General features: G+C 27.3%; 1 protein-coding gene across 1 annotated transcript; it reads left to right on the top strand.

Moving 5' to 3' along the window:
* Nucleotides 1-13,968: 13,968 nt before the first annotated feature.
* LOC123226427 (transcription factor MYB46-like) lies at nucleotides 13,969-16,453 on the top strand. Its single transcript, XM_044650945.1, has 2 exons — nucleotides 13,969-14,326; nucleotides 15,548-16,453. Exons 1-2 carry the CDS (start codon nucleotides 14,004-14,006, stop codon nucleotides 16,176-16,178), a joined length of 954 nt encoding a protein of 317 aa, XP_044506880.1. The 5' UTR covers nucleotides 13,969-14,003; the 3' UTR covers nucleotides 16,179-16,453.
* The last annotated feature ends 2,425 nt before the right edge of the window (nucleotides 16,454-18,878 follow it).

The following is an 18,878-nucleotide window of genomic DNA, read 5'->3' as shown; positions in this document are numbered from 1 at the left end:
TGGTCTGGTTTGATTCATTTAAAAAAGATAGATTTCTATCTTTTATATCTATTTATAAAAAAAGAAAAATCAAAGTAGTGATAGATAACATTAAGTAAGTATGGTTGGCTAATTAATTGAAAGTTAAATAGTTGTCATTGAAAATAAACAAATATTAATTAGAGAAAGAAGAGTTATTGAAAATAAACAAACATTAATTAGAGAAAATAATTTAATTGAATTGATTTTGATGGGTTAAAATAAGTTAGTTATTTATACAAGTGTTTTTAATAGGAGAAAGCTAGATAAGTGACATTAAATCATTTTGTCTAAATATATATTATTTATATTTAAAAAATATGATAAATATTTAGTAGTATTCAAGAAACACATTATAATTTAGAAATCGGTTGAACCAATCAAATCATAAACCAGTAAAACAACAAATTTGATTAGGTTTTAAAAACTTTGGAAGAAATCAATTAATTCTAACTCTTTTAAACACTAAAGAGATGATTTTTTCTTTACCATGGCTAACTACTTTGTTTATGTAATGGTTTTTTATATTGAAATTGTCACGTTCCATTTGCAAGGGTTAAAAAACTCTCCCTCTAACTATCTTTTTTAAGGATTACCCATAATTAAGGAAAATCTTGAATGGTCACATCTTTGTAAACATATTAGTATAACATATAAGTAACGTGCATCATAAAGATGTCAAAACTCAACACATAAAAAGAGACATCTTAAGTTGCAATGGTATTGTAAGTGTTTATGGCCTTCAACATGCAGTGGAAAAACACTTTAAAATTTTTTAAACTTGAGCAAGTACCACAAGCACCTCTGAGGTTCAATTTGTAGTTTATTATTTTACAAATCTTTCAATTGAGTGAAGGTACCATAGCAACATTTGGTGGCTTCTTCATCTTTTACAGGTTGCCTTAATGTGCCAAAACACGTTCTTGATCCAAGCTTAAGACTGCACCTAGGTATCTACATGAAGCATAAACCAAAGAACTAAAGGACACAAAAACCAATGCCAACTATTTGCTAGATAGTGATTGATGAGAATGGGTGTTTGGTGTATGAGCATGCATAATGTGTTTGAGGCAAAAATTGTTAAATTGTGAAATTATATATGCTTATATAACCGTCATGCACGACTTTTCATTAAGTTGTTGAGCTGTACATTGACCTTTATCTTTATCTTATATAATTCATGATATATTTGGATTTTGGGATGGATAAAGATCATAAATAATCTTTATCTAATGAGAACACATGCTCATGCATGATCCATTCCTGAGTGTGTATAGTCCAAAATTATCCATTTAGGGTTTATTCTTATCAAATTAGATAAATTATATCCCTCCCAATTCATATTACATTCAAATACCTCGGGATTACTACATTTTTGGTCTCTAGATGCAATAAATTGCACTTTAAGCCCAAAGATAACTTTAGACTTGAAAATCTCTATCTAGATACCGGATCATATTCATCTTGAATAATCGTATACCTTTAGAGTTTAATAAATTATTATTATGTGTGACACATAGACTCTTTATTAGATTGATAGTAGATGAATTTATGTCAAGCTCTCGACCCAATAGTTATTTGAACACAAACCAAGATTAATATTTAACAAGATATTATAATCATTCAACTAATGAAATATTAGTAATTGACTCTTCATTTGTTAATGATGGTTATTTGTGCAATTCAATCATTTAAAGCTAAGATATATATTTAGTATCTCCATCAGGGAATCCTCGATATATATGAACTGACATCTGTCAACAATCGAATAATAGTGGACTCATCAAACAATATATACTCATTTATTAAATTATCATATAGTTTTTATAATTTATATAGGATAATTTCCCACCCAAGGTTTAATAAAAGGACAAATTCCCACCCGTTAACTTTCAAAAACCCAAATACCCACTCATTTACTGTTATGAATAGGGGTAAAATTATCATTTCATAAAAATAAAAAATAATTTATTTTCTCTAAGTTTATAAATCTTATTTCCTCCCATGAAGGTTTGAAAAATCACCTTTTCCCTTAAGGTTTTAAAACTATCACCAGAGATGACGGAGTTCGTCGTCTCCGATCGTGTTCTCTCTCCCTTTCAACTTCTCTCTTCCTCCTGGTCTAAAACCTTAAATCTTTGTCAGAGATCATTGGCGTTAGACGTTACTTCTAGACGATCTATTATGCGACGGATCTTCGATGATGTCGCTTCCAATTATCATCTTTGTGGCCTTTTCATGATCACGTCTTCGTTATGGAGGCTAGAGGGAGTGCCGATAGATGGAAGGTCGGTCGAAGAATGTTGTTGGAGAAGGAATGAAACCCTAGGGGGGAAATGGCAATTCTTCAAACCTTGAGTGGGGGAAAAACGTGATAGTATTTTATTTTTTTAATATTTTTAGTTAAATAACAATTTTACCCCTATTCATAACAGTAAATGGGTGGGTATTTAGATTTTTGAAAGTTAATGGGTGAGAATTTGTCCTTCGTTAAACCTTGGGTGGGAAATTGTCCTTTGGCCTAAATTAAACGGGCATTTCAAGGCCCTTTTCGGTGTGCATGATGGGCCGATTAACGTACACTTTGGGTGTGCTTTATGGGCTGTAGGTTGCAAGAAGCTATTCAATTAATTAAGAAATCACCAAAAAAAATAAATAAATAAATAAAGAAGAAATAAATTGAATTATTTTTACCTTTTCTTTTAATATATTGGATTGATCGAAATGATGGTTGCTGCCATTAATTTCTCTTACATTTTTTAAATACTAAAAATTCTCTTGTCCTTTATAAACTATCAGTGAGATGTTAAAATTTACATAGGTAAAAGTCAGTAAATATCACCCAGATTTCCTCTAACCGTTTGTAAGAATTTTTGTAATTTCCAAAGCATCAAGCAGATTTTTGTTATTTTTTTAATTAAAATTATTTTTCCTCAAATAATGAATGGATGATTGGCCTAGAAATATATCACAGTACATGTCAATAATAAATTTGTCAGAGAAAAAAATGAATTTTATGTCATGTTTACGTTCATTCACACATTTTTAATACAAATTAGTGTTTTTGTATAATCATATTTAAGGGTATGTATCATTTGGTTCAAATACTATAATTGAATTGAATAATTTAAAAATTATGATTTAGTTTAGTTCGAACTGTGAAATTATTTGGTTTGGGTTAAAAGTTTTTTAAACTATTTTTTTTAGTTTAAGTTGTTATTTAAGTGATTTTCAAATCGAATAAAATCGTAAACCGTAATTTTTAAAACATATATATATATATATATATATATATATATATATATATATAAAATTATATTTGACAAAATCTTCCAATAAACAATTAGGTATATAACTTATTTTTTTCATATTTATTTTGTCCTTTTCTTTACATGTACATTTTATATATATTTTATATTTAATTTACATGTTTATATTATATAGGGATGACAATGGGGAGGGGCAAGGAGGGGATCTCAACCCCTATCCCCGTCCCCACAAAGAATATCAATCCCTTTTCTTGTTATAAGGATAAAAATAATTCTCCGTCCTCTCCCCGTTAGGGTCAGTGTCTCTAAAGTTAGATCGAAAATATCATCTCTAATATTAAATTCTAAAAAATTATAATTTTATTAATTTTATTAAATAATATATATTTAGAAGTTTATAATTTTAATAGGTTCAAGCAGAATCAAATCTTAAATTTTAGTTTGGTTTGAAAATTTTTTAAGTCATTTTTTCAGTTTGGTTTAAAAAATTTCTTAAATTGTACCAGATTAAACTTTGCACACTCCTAAATATATTCTGTATGAATGAGGTTTTGATAACTTTATTGAGCTCCAAATAATTTATGTTTTCGATTTGGAAAATAATTAATAATAATTTCTAAAATTTTAAGAATATTTTGGATCAATTTGGATAATGAATAAAACTTGAAGACTTGATGGATATGATGTTTTCACTGTGGGATTCGCAGCACATTTTCAAGCGTGCATGAAATTTCTTTTCAAGTTGTTTCTTTCAAAATAATTGTGTATGATTGGTTTTATTTAATTATTGGAAGGATTAATCAAAGTATAGTGAGCCAAAGTGTAATGGTCAGCCAATAAGAGAATCAAAGTAGGTGAAATGAATTTTAAAAGATGATAAGAGTTAACAAAATTAGTAGAATATTAAAATTTTTTGTAAAAAGATATGAGTATAAACCTTTACTATACTTATAAAACTCTAATATATTTGATGTATTAGTTATGAATCTGATCACTGTATTTTAAAATTTATTCGTTCAACCAAATTTGGGAGTTCCCTGATTAACAAAAAATAAAAAAGAAATGAGTCTAAAAATTACATTTAGGAGGGTTAAACTGTAACTTTTACTAATGAAAGGGGGTAAAGTGTACTTTTAATGAATATTAAGAGGGTCAAATGTGTTACTAAAGCATTAGAGACAAATCAAGATTGAGTTAATTTGGGTAGCTTTCTTTTGACAAGATTTATTATAAATTATATGCCTAACTTCTCATTACAAGTTGAATTTAATTAGTTTCAATGGCTATATTATATATTCTTATAATTACCATCTTATTATTAGCCTTGCATGCATTTGAAAAGTGCAAGCTAGCTTGCTAGCTAGGTTGCTTTGATAAGAGTCTTATGGATAAATATTATTTTAATTTTTTAATATAAAAATAATAAGCAAAGTTTTACTTTAGTGAACTACAAGTTTTTTTATAAAAATTGCATGCTTGCTTACAAGTAGAGTAATCTTTACTGCCATCAAACAGTAAGAAGAAAGCATTCACAAAACATTATATATATTTTCACCATGGATGAGTACATACTTTTACATTAATATATACTTTGTATATACGATAATTAATGTATTTTTCTTGGCAATAAAACTATACATATATATTTTTTTATACATAATTTAGATACACAATTAATTTATCATTATATGATTAAATATTAATTAGATGATTTTAAATTAAAGATAAAGTAATAATATTTAATTATATAATGATACATAATATGTATATCTAAATTATGTATAAAAAAATATACGTCTAATATTGCTTTTTTCTTGGTACCTTGACATAACCAGGCTTACCCTTCAAGAAGTAATATGTAAGTGAAAAAAAAAAAATTGTAAAGGTAAGGAGAAAGCATTCAGAAAAGTTATTTTAACCATGGAGGACTCCACAATTTTACATTAATATATACATATACATATATACATATACATATACATATATATATATATATATATATATATATATATATATATACATATATATATATATACATATACATATATATACATATACATATATATACATATACATATATATACATATACATATATATACATATACATATATATACATATATATACATATACATAGATATACATATACATAGATATACATATATATATATATACATATACATAGATATACATATATATATATATACATATATATATATACATATACATAGATATACATATATATACATATATATACATAGATATACATGTATATACACATATACATGTACATGTATATACACATATACATATATATATATATGTTAATTTATTTTAATAATTCTTTTACATGTTTTATTTATATAAAAAGAATATGGACTTTGCTTTTTTAAACATTCAAACAAGAAATATTTGGTATGGAAATTAAAATTAAAAAATAAAGGGAATTTGGATTGAATTTTTCAATGAAATAATTTGTAATAATTAAGATGCAATATCTTAGAAGTTAAATTGTTTTCTTGTTATTTTGTTTGTTTCTAGATTTTTCTTTTTAAATTTCACGACCCATTTTAGAAAGGGTTATAGATTAAAACAACAAAAATTAAATGGTGTATATAAAATGTATCAACTCTTTAGTAGTAATACAGAAATAATAATATTATTTGTATAATTTTTGTATATAATTTTATGTATAAATAATAATATATTTTATGTGATTAAGTATTTTTAATTTTTAATTATTCAATCACATGATAATACATTATTATCTATGCATAAAAATTGTGTATATAATATTACTCATACGAAAATAATAAAAACCTAAATCTAAACACTAAAATATCTTTACCCCATTTTATATGAACTCTAATGTTGTGTATAAACTAACATCACAACCAACCCTACAAACTTTGAAAATTCCCATTTTCACACTCAAATTCAAACAATATAATTTCAAATCAAGAAAGTAAGTCCGTTATATTCATTTATTTATATAAACATTAACTCAAAATTTAATTCATTTGATGATTGTGTATTGCTTTTTGGTGTGTTGAATTTATTTGCTAAATTTGAAGTAGAAGTGTATACAATTTGGTTTAAACCATAAAACTAGACCGAACCAATTAAAAATTATGGTTTGGTTTGTAAAATGGTTTGGTTTGAATTGTTAAATTTTTAAAAAATAATTTCCAGTTTAGGTTGCAGTTTAGATGATTTTCAAATCAAACCAAATTGTAAACAATATTTTTTTAAAATAAATATATATATAACTATATTTGATAAAAGTTTTTAATAAGCAATTGGGTGTATAAATTGTCTTTTTCATATTTATTTTGTCATTTTCTTAACATGTATATTGTATATATATTTCATATTTATTTCGCATGTTTATATTATGTTCAAAAAAATATAATTCAATTAATTTTATTAAATAATATATATTTAGAAGTGAATGGTTTTCATAAGTTCAAAGTGCAATTCAGACTAAACAAAACCATATTTTTTCAATTTAGTTTGGTTTGGTTCGAAACCTAAAATGGTTTGGTTTTGATATTTTTAAATCATTTTTTCAGTTTGGTTTGAAAAAATTTTCAAATCACACTAAACTAGACCATGCACACCTCTAGTTTAAAGTACATTTCAAAATTAAGAATAATATAAAAGATTAAAATGATATATTTTTTCGATGGAGAACTACTAGGGCCAGATGATATTTTACCATATGAGGGGTTAAGTAATTTTTCACCATACTAGGAGGTAAATTTATATTTTATGATCTAGAGGAAAAATTAATATTTTCTAATATTCATGTCAAAATTTTGTAAGATTATATTTGTATTAGTTATACAAATTTCTAGTTGATTTCATTATGAAATTATAAATTACCATTGTAGAGTTAATCGAAATGAAGAATTTTGTTATTATTTTAGATTGGTTAAATTAATATTTTTCAACATTCTTATTGAAAACAAAAAAAAAATTTGTTGGAAACAAAAATGATAATCATTGTATGATTCAAACAATTGATTTTTTAAGTTGTATTCAATCATGAAATTTCTAATTAATTTAATTACAAAATTATATATAACCACTGTATGATTGATTGAAATGACGAGTTTTGTTATTTTTTTGAATCATTTTAAAGAAAAATGAATAGGAAAAATGGTAATAGAATGAAATACATTAGAAGTGAATAAAAAATAATAATAATTTTAATGTACTTCGAGAACCTAAATATTGAAATGAGTAAAAATACATAGATAGAGAATGATACTTGTAAACATTACAATTAAGTTTATTTTTTTCATTTGCAATTTTTTAATTGTTTTATTAGGAAATCATGATATTTCTCCACCGTAAGTGTGATATTTTCAATAAAATGTTAGAGGTAATACTCTTGTTTCAATTAATTTGAGACCGAATGTAAATATAATTAAATTATAAATATGTAAAAATGGTATATGAAAAAATTTAAAAGTAAACCAGTCCATTAAGGGTTTGGCATGACGCAGCTCAAAGGACTATGTCGTGGCGTGGGCTTTCAACTACTAATTCGCCAAAGTCTACCATTTGACATATGACATAAGCGGTCAAGAATTGTTCCATCTCGATTAATGATTTGTAACACCCATAAATAAGTTTAAGGACATTTTGGGCTTTTCTTTATATTTAAAATTATGTTTGAAGTGTCATTTAAATAGATTTATAGTGGACATGATTGTGTATTGCAAAAGTGACGTTCGTTCGTACTTAGAAAAGGCAATAAAATCACTTCACATGAGTGTGTGAAAGTTGTTAATTAAAAAGGAACACAAGCTCTTATGCCTTATGACACATGCCTATATGTCGTGGCTAGGCATGATTTGTATTTAAACGCAAGGTTTAATCATTTTGAGGGAATTTTACCCCAGCAGTCACCTTGCCCAACCCCGTTTAGGTTTGAAAGAAGTAGGACACGAACAAGGGAGATGCCTAATGGAGAAAAGAGGGAAAAAAGAAAGCAAAAGATCATAATCACCAGAGAGGAGCCCACGGTCGCCCGAATCCCCATAACAACGCCAAGAACTTTCAAGCTATGGAAGTCAAGTAAGTATGGCGACTTGTCAGCTTATTTCTCCTTGAGACAGATGTTATGATTTATGGTTGTAATCTATTGATTATATTAGGCTGTTATAGATGATTGGAATGTGTTTTGCTAAATGATTTTAGATTGTAAACTTGATTATTATGATAGTAGCATGATTAATAGATATTCAAGAGTTAGTTTGTATATTGATCATGAGTTTGTGACTATTTTTTGGAAGAGTAAAACCATGAATATGTTGCATGATTATTTTGTGAAATCTCTAGAATTTTTAGGAGTATTTTTATTGATTGAATGGTTGTGTTGTATTAAAGGTATTGATAAGAATTGAAATATTGGGGTAGTGGACTGTTTTGATAAGTTAAAACTACATATGACAATGATATTGAACTTGAATTAATATCTTAATAATGTTTAGATGATATGTGTTATAATAAATGACTTTGAGATGTTTAAACTCATGTTTAGAGCCTTGGAATGTGTTTGTAATGCCAAAAATTAGCAAGAATTTATAGGAACCATAAACGTTGTGATCTCCAGATCGCAACACATGGCCATGTATGACCTCATACACATCTGTGTTTCCTTAATTCAAAAAAAGTAATTTTGCAATCTCTGTACGCTCGTTTCGAGGAAGGGCATATATGATTGTGTGGTATAAGACATGCCCATATGTGACTTTCCAAAAGTGGACGAACGTGTAGAAGGAAGAATGACTAAATAGAATCAAATCAGAGAGACACTCCTTTCTTACCAAGTATACCCTTATGTTTAGTCCAAGGAAAAGCATAAGAAGGTAAATTAAGAGTACACCCATGTAAGACTAAGTAAAGGTCACAGAAAGATCAGGTAAAGGACGCCTGTGTAAGATATTTTTAATAAAGAAGGCTATTTTACCCTTAAACTAAGTGTAAGGATGAGGAAAAAGAAAAAAAGAAAATAAAAGACCTTAGCAAAATAAGTTAAAATAGTTAGAGATAAAAGAAGTGTTTGACTATATGAAAGATGACATATGACCCCAATTGAGTCTGATTTAGGTCAAAAATAAAAAAAGGTTAAGGAAAGTGATTAACATTTAGAAAGCCACTAGTTGTGTGCGTAAATGGCAAGATTCATGAAAGCAATAGGGTTGGATACCCATGAGATGCTTCATACACTCGATGCCAAGGTGCATAGCCATTCAGTTTATTCAGATGTACATGATAAGGATTGTGGCTTCTCAAACATTTTCACACATTGTTAGCAAGATGCATCATATATGTACCCATGGTAAAGACCATCCCAAGATGGTTTAGACAACAGTTTTGATTAGCTTTTGTGATAAGAGAAGAGACTACTGCAAGATTATTCCTCGTGTGATCAAGGTGTGCTAGCTAGTTAGTCCAATAGGTTGTATGACATGTGCACAAGACACGACATATAATGACATACAAGGTATCTTATACTTTCATTAGGGCATCAGACATGCTAATCTCAACTTAGGTTTTAATAACCTTCGTAAATGACTTATGTCAGGGCAAAAGGGTGACAAGTTATGACCATACAGAGATTTACGAATAGAACGCTAAGTTTATCAGTTGTATGTTTTATTTAGGGTATCACCGTTAATTAACCTAATATGAATCAAGCAGTAAACATTTCCTTGGGCTATTAATTGTGTAAGGGTATATTCTTATAGAGGGGTGTTACACGATTAATGTTAATCTTGATTTTTTTTTTTTTTACATATAAATAAAATTAGTAAATTTAATTATAAAAAATCTGACATTTATTTTTCTTGTTCTAATAAAAAAATTAGGCCAAAAGACTTGTTTCCATCCAAGGTTTGATGTAATTCCAAGGTCCCACATGCCAATTTTTAAAAACTTAAATACATATCTATGAGTCAAATTATGTTAAAAATCTCAGTTAAAATTAGAGATAAAACTGTTATTTTAATAATATTATTAAAAATATATAAAATTTATTATATTTCCTCTAGGTTTTAAAAATTAACAAATTTATCTCTTCTTAAAATCAACAAATTTATCCCTTTTTAAAAATTAACCTAGAGTTTTTTTTCTTCACCTTCGGTCACTATCTTTAATGTCAACAATCTCTTATTTTTACTCTAAATTGTTGCCAACACTAGTTGTAACCCTTTCCCACCCTAAATCATTGTCTAGACGATTCGCCTAAATATGTTTAAATAATTTTCGTCTGGATTCGTCGAATCTAAAGCATCGTTTGGATGATGATTTAGGGTGAGAAAAGGGTTACAACTGGTATTGGCGATGGTCTAGGGTGAAAATGAGATATCACCAGCACCAAAGATGGTGACCGAAGATAAAGAAAAAAACCCTAAATTTGGAGAGTATAACTTTTTAAAATTGAAAAACTTTAAGAATGAATAAATTTGTTAGTTTATTATTAAAATAACGATTTTACTTTTAATCTTAACTGAAATTTTTAACAAAAATTTAACTTATTAATAAATATTTGAATATTAAAAAATTGACAAATGAAATTTTATAATTACATCAAACCTTCGGTGGGAAAATTTCTTTTGGCCAAAAACTTTTATATGGTACACCCAAAACAGGAAAATGTTATAATACATAACAAAGATACTTCTGGCTGATTGGGCCTTCAAAGTTATAATATTTAATTGACTGCTCATTCTCTCGTTTCAGAGCTTTTACGCCTTTATAACTTTTTTGGCATCCAAAGAGGGGATGGTGATTGAAAGTTGAAACAACGAAAAAGAGCAATGATTTATAGCACATTTAGATTGCAAATAAACCTACTAAATAAAAAATGGTTGAATTATTATAAAGTAATCGTCATATTAATTATTATATTAATTAAAAATAAAAATATTTTTATCTTAAAAAATTAATAAATAAAAATTGAATTGTAATAAATTAAAAAATATTTTAATAATCTTTTAATATTTAAAATAAATATAATAATCAGGTTATTTTTTATATTATTATCAATAATAAAAAATTATTAAAATATTTTATTATTAATAAATTAAATAAAATAATATTAATAATAAAAAATACGATCTTTAAATTTGGTGTATCAAACTCCCAAAGATATATATATATAGAGTTGGCCATACCATTAATTATCAAATCCATTAATTTGATGAAAGCTTTTTTAAACTTTGCCAATGGCTTATTGTAATGTGTAAATTTGGATGCCCCATCACCAGTTGATATATCTTCGAGTCTATAAATAATATATATATGATTAATTGTGGGATTATGAATCACATGAATAGTAATTATAATAATTTTTTTTATTCTTCTGTAATATTTGCAATCTAGAAGATAAGAATTTTGTCCCCTGCCGCCATTGACTTCAACTCTTGGATACCCACATTTGAATAATTAAGGTTGATTTTAGCAATTTATTAGGTAAATTGGAGATCAATCAATCGATTACTTTACTTACTATGTTAATTGATATATAGTTTGAATTTGAAATTTGAATCTTTTTTAAATTATCGTCAACTCTAAACTTTGCAAAATGGCATTTGAATTCTTTGAAATTGAGCCAACTTAATTTAGGGTTGTTGGCACCCTATAGCAAGAGTGGCTAATAACATAAATGAAAACAAAAAATATGAATAAATGCTTATAAATATTAACTAACAACTTTATATTATATTTAACTTTATGTATTATCGAGATATCATTATTCCAAATCGGAACATTATTAGAAGCTATTAGATAAACATTATCGGATAATGCTATTGCTCATGTTACTTTCATAGATGATTGAATAAAAAATATGAATTGTTGATATCTCTTTTTTTTTTTTTAATTATTTGTCATTCCTCTTGCACGACAAAAATGCTTTAAGATTCTATAAAATATATAGAAATTCCATCTTCATGAAGCATAAAAGTGTATATTTTTGGCTTACCGCTAATAAAGAAACTTGATGATTTTTGGGTTAATGGGTATCTGCCACGTTTACAAAATTCTCATTATTTCTTCGTTACTTCACTATTCATCTTCACATACACGTGTGGATCATCAATATGAGAGATGGATTATGTGAACTGGAAGCAAAAATCTTGGCTTCTTTGCTAAACAAACTCCCCCACAATACTTGACATCAACATATTATCTCCTTATGGTTACAAACTAATGTGTATATATCAACACACATTAATATCTTTTAATCATGTTTAAAATTTCATATGTAACATTTAAATAATGAGCATACACTTTTAATACATAATTTGAATATATAAATAATGTATTACCATATGATTAGATATTGTTTTATCTTTAATTCATAATTATCCAATCATATAATAATATATTATCTGTATACCTAAATTATGTATAAAAACATGTACGAATAATTTTATTAGTAAAGAATGTTTTGTGATATGATACACATTTAGTTTTACTCTAATTTTTTTAAATATAATTATACATATTCCTCCATGCTTCTTACATCATTCATAAGAAAAAAATCCTCTAAAAGCTTATTAAATTATAACTGGTACTACTACTACTAATAAAAAAAACTGATATTAGCGAGAGAAAAATAACAAGCAAATATATATTTGGTTGTTATAAAAACTATTTTTGTGATTTTATCGATCAATTATTTATACTTTCATTAAAACTAAATAAATTTATTACTTTAATAAAAAAAAACGATTGTTAAAAGTCTATTTTTTGTCATTAAAAAATTTTAATGATAGGATAAATCTTGTTCTCACCTATCATTATAACTTCTCTCTTTAAAAACATTAATGATGAGAATACTTTTGATGGGAGAAACTATAATGACAAGTAATAACGAGATTTTTTTTCGTTGTTAAAAGCTTTCAACGATAAAAAATAAATTTTTAACAAACATTTCTCTCTTGTTAAAATCATATATTTATTTATTTTTTAACAAGTGTATAAATAATTGTCACTAAAATCATAAAAATAACACTTATAACGACTGTATATTTATTCGCTTTTTATTTTCCTCTGGCTAATGTCAATAGTGTATACAAAGAATATTTTTTGCTATTGCAAATAGAAGTTATTATTCTTTATTGATTGATCTTGTTATAAAGAAGTCTCTATATATCTCATTGCACTTTAGTTGGTTGTAAGTGTATTTTATGTTAGCGTCAATTAAGCATATTAATTTTTTCTTGTTTGATTGGGTTACTTACATCTTAATACAAAATTTTATAACAAATGTATACATTACAAAAAAATACACAGCAATATATTTGTATATGTATGATTCATACATGTATATTTTAAGATGAAAAGATTACCTTGGGGGTGAAGACAGATTTCATGGCAAAAAGACATATTTATCATGGAGTCAAAGACAAGAATTAAAGACTCTCTCTTTCCTTTTCTCTCTCTCTCAAATGTCCCACTCCAAACCGTTGTCTACTCAGACTCATCAACCACCTTTTCTCTCTCTCTCTCTTTCTATTTCCTATATTCTAAGCAAACCCTACAACCATCACCATCATCATGATCTCATTTCCACTTCATGAAGCCTCCTCGCTTTCTCTCTTTCTCTTCTGTTATATACACTTTCACTCATCCACATCACACCAGTTAATTGGGAAAACATTAAAAAATAAACTTGTTCATCTATTCAATCACCAAAATGAGGAAGCATTCAGACCCTTCACCTATGAAGACTACTTCCAACAATGTTGTTAATGGAAGTGGTGGTGGTGCCTCAGCTGGTGGCAATAAGCTGAGGAAGGGCTTGTGGTCTCCCGAGGAAGACGACAAGCTGATGAGCTACATGCTCAACAATGGCCAGGGTTGTTGGAGTGATGTTGCTAGAAATTCTGGCTTGCAGAGGTGTGGAAAAAGTTGCAGGCTTCGTTGGATCAATTACTTGAGACCTGACCTCAAACGAGGTGCGTTTTCTCCTCAAGAAGAAGAGCTCATTATTCATCTGCATTCTCTTCTTGGCAACAGGTATTCTTTCTTCTTCCTTCTTTCTTCATCGTCTTCTGTCTTCTAGTGTTTTTGGTTTTAATAAACAAAAACGACATCGGTTTATGTCGTATTAAAAAATGATAATATATTCTCTTTCAGTATTTGTTTGGTTTTAATAAACAAAAGTCTACAATTTAGAAAAGATCTATCCCTTTCTTTCATCATCATCATTTATGATAATAGCCCATCTCTTATTGATGGTATCGAACATATGTTTAGATATTAATTGAAGTTAGCAAAAAATAAAATAAAATAAAGTTGTCTGGGTCCAAAAAAATTTAGTTAATCTACTTGTTTGTCTTAACCCTAAAAGTGGAGTCTTATTGATGTTAAATAAGACTATTGAAGATAATATAATTTGGCTGGCCAATAATGGTAGATATTAAGGGCAATGCATGCCTATCTAGTGGAGAAATTATCTAATTTTTACTCAATGAGATGGACACTTTTTTGTCCCTAACCCTTTTCACAAAGTGTCTCTAAGGCTTTTGATGTTGAGTAAGAAATTGGAGAACTAAAGGATGAAAAGTAATACTACATTATAATTTTGTAGTTTTTGCCTTTATCAACGATTTCTTTGCATGAAGTTTTGTTTAATATAAAAATAAAATTATGCGTACACATTGAATGCATAAATATCTATATAGTTGATGTGTCATCACTATATAGATATTATTGGGTAATTTTGAATTAATAATAAAATAATTCAAAATATTATTGGATGATTTTGAATTAATAATAAAATAATATTAAATCACATGATGATATATCATATATGTATTCATCTATATACTTAAAATTATATATACATAATATTATTCTTATTTCAAACAAATAATAATAATACGTTAACTAATTAAGAGAAATACTATCTTCATATAGTATGAAATATATTGCAATAATATTTTTGTGAATTTTTTACGTTTAGTTTACACCATTTAAAACATAATATATTTCTTTTTGTGAATAAACAAATAAATGATAAGGTACTTCAAAAACATACAGGTTGTATTAGAATATATAGTAATTTTTGCTCCTGGTCTTCCCTTGGGCTTGAAGACACTACAGTTGATTTTTGTATATAAATGAAAAACACACAAACAAGTCAATTAATTTAAGTGCATAATTAATTGATTGATTTGAAGGGGCGACTGATCTTCTTAACATTGTTGGTTTTCTTGAAATTAAAAATCAATTAAGGTGGTCTCAAATTGCGGCAAGATTGCCTGGCCGTACGGACAATGAAATAAAGAATTTTTGGAATTCAACAATCAAGAAAAGGCTTAAGAGTTTATCTTCATCTTCAACAACAATGCTCTCTCCAAATAGTGCTGGTGATAATGCTTCGCCAAATATGGCTAATTGCTTCATGTCCATACATGAACATCAACATCAACAAGGCATGAACAAGGATATGTACATGATGGATGCATCATCATCATCATCGACATTGTCATACATGATAGATGCATTGCCTCATAATAATCAAGGGGTGCCCAACATGTTTGGTAATTATTCAAGTGGGAATTGGAGTAATCGTCAGCAGGAGATTTATGTGCCTCAGTCGATGGAGGGTATAAGCAGCATGGAGGGAAATGTTAATGCGAAGATTGAGAATAATCATAACAATTTACATGATGATAATAATGGTTTAATTATGAACATGAATAATAATAATAATAATAATAATAGCGAAGAAGAAATTTTAGGTGGGATTGGAAGCTTTTGGCAAGGATCAGAAGAGATGAAATTTGGAGAATGGGATTTGGAGGAGTTGATGAAAGATGTTTCATCTTTTCCTAATAATTTCATGGATATATATTCTCGTTGATATATCAATATAGTAAGTCATTATTTTCATTCCCTCAAATTTCTATTTTATTTTAAATCCTTTTTATAAATTTGATCTTTCCCCTTTTCTTCTTCTTCTTCTTTTCCTAAAATAAAAAATACCCTTCATACTTATACCCTTCAAATTACCCCTTTGTTAATAGATTAGAAGTGGAAATTAAGAGTCATGCATGGAATAAGGTTGAAGTATAGTGGATTATTGACCATTATGAAATTTATGTAATGTATTTTTATAATGTAATTAAGTAGATATCATGATTGAGCATTTATACACTTTGTGGAGAGATATGTGAATAGTTGTAAGTTAATTTTTATTTACACAAAATTATTGTAGTAAATACACATTATGAGATGTATAAATTAAGAAACTTATACTTGGGGATTGAAAGTTGTCATTATTGAAGATAATTAGGTTGCATTGTTATGTATCAAAATTATTGTAGTAAATATACATGATGAGATGTACAAATTAAGGAATTTATATTTGGGGGTTCAAAGTTGTCATTAATGGAGATAACTAGGTTGTATTCCACACATGATGAAAACATAGAATTCTCTTTCTCACTCATTCCCTTTATGACAACCATGTTTTTTTTTTCCTTTTAATTTAATTTAACCAACAGACTCTATCCATATTAATTAAACAGATAAACTCAAAGTATAGTGATTAGACCTAAAATCACTGTACCAATCAATCCCTTTTTTTAATGTTTATAAATCAATTTCTATTTGAATTGGTAGTTTAATCTACATTCATTGATAGTGTATTATTAAGTAGAGATTATTGATCCATGCATTTAAGTTAAGCATGCACAATTTTTTATTATTTAACCCTAATTGTATTTAAAAAAAAAAAAAGCCAAAAGACTTGTTCCCACTCAAGGTATAATGAAATTCCAAAGTCTTACATTCCAACTTTCAAAAACCTAAAAAACTACCCATAAGCAAATTTCTGTTAAAAATCTCAGTTAAGATTAAGGACAAAGTTATATCACATTTTCCTCCTCAAGTTTAAAAACTCACAATCCATATTAATTAAATAGATAAACTCAAAGTATAGTGATTAGACCTAAAATCACTACACCAATCAATCCCTTTTTTTAATGTTTATAAATCAATTTCTATTTGAATTGGTAGTTTAATCTACATTCATTGATAGTGTATTATTAAGTAGAGATTATTGATCCATGCATTTGAGTTAAGCATGCACAATTTTTTATTATTTAACCCTAATTGTATTAAAAAAAAAAAAAAAGCCAAAAGACTTGTTCCCACTCAAGGTATAATGAAATTCCAAAGTCTCACATTCCAACTTTCAAAAACCTAAAAAACTACCAATAAGCAAATTTCTGTTAAAAATCTCAGTTAAGATTAGGGATAAAGTTTTATCACATTTTCCTCCTCAAGTTTAAAAACTCACAATCCCCCCCCCCCCCCCCCCCTCCCAATCCAAAGTTTGAAAAGTGACAATTTTCCTTTAAGGTTTTTTCCTTTTCTCTCCAGTGATGATTTGCCATCTTCGACCATTGGTCGTCCTCTCTCTCAACCTCTCTCCTTTCCCTCTTCAACCATCTTTAGTGGAGCCGAAAATAAAATTGTCTTCATTGAAGACGAACGGTCTTTGTCTGACGGCTTTACTCTTAATCATAACTAAGATTTTTAGTATAAATTTGTTCTTGAGTGGGTGTTTGAGTTTTTGAAAGTTAGATAGTGGGACTTTGGAATCTTACTATGCCTTAGGTGGAACAAGTCTTTTGGCCTTAAAAAAAATCATTGTTTCTTCAAATAAGGTTTGATATATATAACTCATAAAGTTAGTTAAGATGTCCATTTCAAAAACAGAATCAATTGCGGTTTGATGAGCAATTTGTCAAATTGGGTTTTGATTGTATTGGATATGTCATTTAATTATTAGTTATATGGCTTAATGGTTGAATTTGTAAGATTAATTATGATTCCTAATTCACCTCTAATTTTACTAGCAAATCTTCAAGACTTCTAAATTAAAACCATGTTTACTGGTATAACACTTGCACTACCAAGTTATTAACTTGTGCAAGGAGTGAATAATTAAAAAAGTAAGCTTATTAGAATTGAAATCCCTAATTAACTTTATTAATAGTTTATCATGACCATAAAAGGACAATATAAGAAGAAATTAGTATCTGCTGCATTATGCCATTATAAATCATTTCCTTCCAGATCCCAAGGTTATATCTATGGTCATATGTATAATTATATTGTGTATCACACAAGTTAGTGACAATATTAGGAGACAATAATTCTCTTTATTATTATTATTTTTTATAATCTAAATGTCATTATTTACAATAAATACGTTAAAATACTTATTTTAATTCCTAACAGAAGATAATTGATCAAAATTTTAGTGTGTGTGTGTGTGTGTGTGTTTTTCTTATGTCAAAAATGGATGCTTGGATTTTAAAAAGATCAGCTAAGAAAGAAATGGAAGATTAGAAAATCCAATATAGAAGCTTGACTTTTGATTTTTCATTTTATAACACTTACTTTTTAGATGATATTTAGTTAGGGGTTGGTAGGTTATGAAGTTTACTTCACCTTCAAGAATTAGTATTTATAGTGATATATAAGTTGAGACATTAAAGAGAGTAAGCCTCCCTTGCGGTGGAGGTGCCAACAACCTGAGGCGAAATTGTTC

This window comes from Mangifera indica, chromosome 9 (genome assembly GCF_011075055.1).
Source record: "Mangifera indica cultivar Alphonso chromosome 9, CATAS_Mindica_2.1, whole genome shotgun sequence".
Taxonomy (NCBI): domain Eukaryota; kingdom Viridiplantae; phylum Streptophyta; class Magnoliopsida; order Sapindales; family Anacardiaceae; genus Mangifera; species Mangifera indica.
Note: the sequence above shows the minus strand (reverse complement) of the source record. Positions and strands in the feature narration are given on the sequence as shown.

What these genes read in the sequence shown, in the direction of transcription:
- LOC123226427 (XM_044650945.1), top strand. Translation starts at nt 14,004, where the DNA reads ATGAGGAAGCATTCAGACCCTTCACCTATGAAGACTACTTCCAACAAT. An exon ending in CATTCTCTTCTTGGCAACAG is followed by an intron (nt 14,327 to 15,547) that starts GTATTCTTTCTT and finishes AAATCAATTAAG; the next exon opens with GTGGTCTCAAATTGCGGCAA.